Source organism: Amblyomma mixtum, unplaced genomic scaffold (assembly GCF_055824585.1).
Source record: "Amblyomma mixtum isolate Tamu unplaced genomic scaffold, ASM5582458v1 scaffold_12, whole genome shotgun sequence".
Classification (NCBI taxonomy): Eukaryota; Metazoa; Arthropoda; class Arachnida; order Ixodida; family Ixodidae; genus Amblyomma; species Amblyomma mixtum.
The window spans coordinates 9,526,601-9,528,744 of NW_028317651.1; the positions used below are offsets into that span (position 1 = coordinate 9,526,601).

Below are 2,144 nucleotides of genomic sequence, written 5' to 3' on the forward strand. Positions count from 1 at the left end.
CAAATAATCCGCCACTGTTCACCTGAAATTGTGAGATCACAGCATATAAGTCGCCCCTCGTCATCTATGCAATAAGACATGGCTGTTATCTCTAGCGCGTTCGCCAGGAATAGCATACAACCTCCTGATAAGCCTCTCGCGTGGCTAACAATAATGTTGTATTCCGACAAAAAAGGCTCCAGAGCAGCTGCTGTATCTTCATCAGAGGACAACTTTGTTTCCTGGATAGCGGCCATACACACACTCCATTTGTTTAAGAGATGCCGTACCTGCTGTTGCCTCCTACGATTACGCATACTCCTAACGTTAAGGGTAGCGACTTGATATGCTGCGACGCTCGCCATTTTTGGTGCCAGTCTTAACAAACGCCATCCCCTGGAATGGGGTGGCCCGCCTCCAAATTGGCAGCCTCTCGGGCAGACATCGCCCTCCTCTTTAACGCCACCCTTCCCGTGGCCTCTACACATTGTGCCTTGTGGTCAGCGCCATCGATACACACCTCGTCAGCATCTGCTGGACGTTTCAAAGGTGCGGTGCTGTCCATGTCTTCCTCTGAAACAGCCAAGGCCTCGGCCCACGAACCCGAGGGGAGCACATCACTCGCTGCCACACTAACAGCCGACAGAGAACCGGACACGGCAGAGATCGACGCCACACACGGCTCACCGTTACCCTTCAACGACGAAGCAGAATCAGCAACAGAGGAGGATCGGCGAGCATTCACTGGCTGTATCGCCTCGTCTGACTCCACAGGAGGCATATCTGGACGTTGGCCTGTGGCGACGAGGTGTTCCTGTGCAGCAAGCACAGCAGTCTCTGTAGCGCTCACGGGGGGGGGGGGAGGGGGGGGGGCCGGGTCCGGCGGTTTTCGTTCTGGAGGCGCGGATGCTAGATGGCCAGTCGCTTGAGATTCCGTGTTGATTTGAGGTGTTGAAGCCTTCTGTTCCCTATCTATTCGATGCTCACGACTTAGTTCTCCGGTCGCGTCGACAACCTCAGACACATCCATGATGTGTTCTGATGCCACGTCATCTTCCCGTGACCACTGGCCTTGACGCAGCCTGTCAGCGTACCTCAAGACACAGTTCTCCGCAGTATGGCCAAAGCGTCGGCACTGGGTGCACCGAGGCGTGCGACACTGGCGCCGTACATGCCCAACCCGGCTGCATCGGAGGCACAGTGGAGGTCTCCCTGGGATAAGGACTAATGCCTGCACTCCATAAACATTAAGTGTGTGTGGGATTGTGCTTGCTGACACTCCATCCTTGAGTGTGAGGGAGATTTCACGGTTCGACGTTTCCATATGCTCCATCCCTGGGCACCGCCACTTTTCACGCTCCACAGACTGAATCGTGCCATAAGGCTCTAATGCTTCCACAATCATCCGGTGTTCCATATAGCGGGGAAGCCAAAGGAGCTTAACCTTGACGTTCTTAGTATCCGGGTCAAACACCATGCACCGCAGTCCTTTGACAGGAAACTCCGCTTTGTTAACAAGCTTCTGTTTGGAAGAACTACTCTCGCAGGTAACCATCCACACGTGGCTCATTTGGTATTGACCAATGCACAAAATTTCCCGGAGATCCAATATCTGTGCGAGTGCGTCACGGAAGTCAGGCGCTCGGTACGGGCGACCCTTAAGGTCAGCATGCAGGAAAATGGTATTAAGGACAACATTACCGGTAGGCAATCGGGGAAGTACAACTTTGTACGAGTCCGTAGTGTCCTGAGACGTCGCTAGACCTCGGCCAACGGCCGATGCGCTGTTTCCAGCAAGGAGCACGTTGAAGCACAGCCGCACAGGTTTGAGCGTGAGTAAAGGTGCATCTAGTGAATACATGGCTCTCGTAAATGAAATATACCAAAATAAAAAATAAAAATAAGAAAAGGAACAAAAATAAACAGTAAAATAAAAAAAAAAATAAAAAAAAACAAAAATAATAAAAAAAAACAAAATAAAAAATAAAGTGAAAAATTAAATGGGAAACATAAAATATGAAAAAAAACTGTGAGCCAAGAATAGGTTTCGTTTTGCGGCAATTTAGAGACGCAAAGTGCCCCTGAGTTTTTTTCTCCTGCTTCCTAATAAAATATTAGTTACTTCAACTATTGATCTCCCATTGATAAACATCGCCAAATTGAAA

At 49.9% G+C, this 2,144-nt stretch overlaps 1 protein-coding gene across 1 annotated transcript; it reads right to left on the bottom strand.

Annotated features, from left to right (window-relative positions):
- Positions 1-358: 358 nt before the first annotated feature.
- Positions 359-1,840, bottom strand: LOC149324919 (uncharacterized). Its single transcript, XM_089565204.1, has one exon. It carries the CDS (start codon positions 1,838-1,840, stop codon positions 359-361), a length of 1,482 nt encoding a protein of 493 aa, XP_089421330.1.
- Positions 1,841-2,144: the final 304 nt, after the last annotated feature.

Coding starts and splice junctions, on each gene's coding strand:
- LOC149324919 (XM_089565204.1), bottom strand. CDS start 1,840: ATGTATTCACTAGATGCACCTTTACTCACGCTCAAACCTGTGCGGCTG.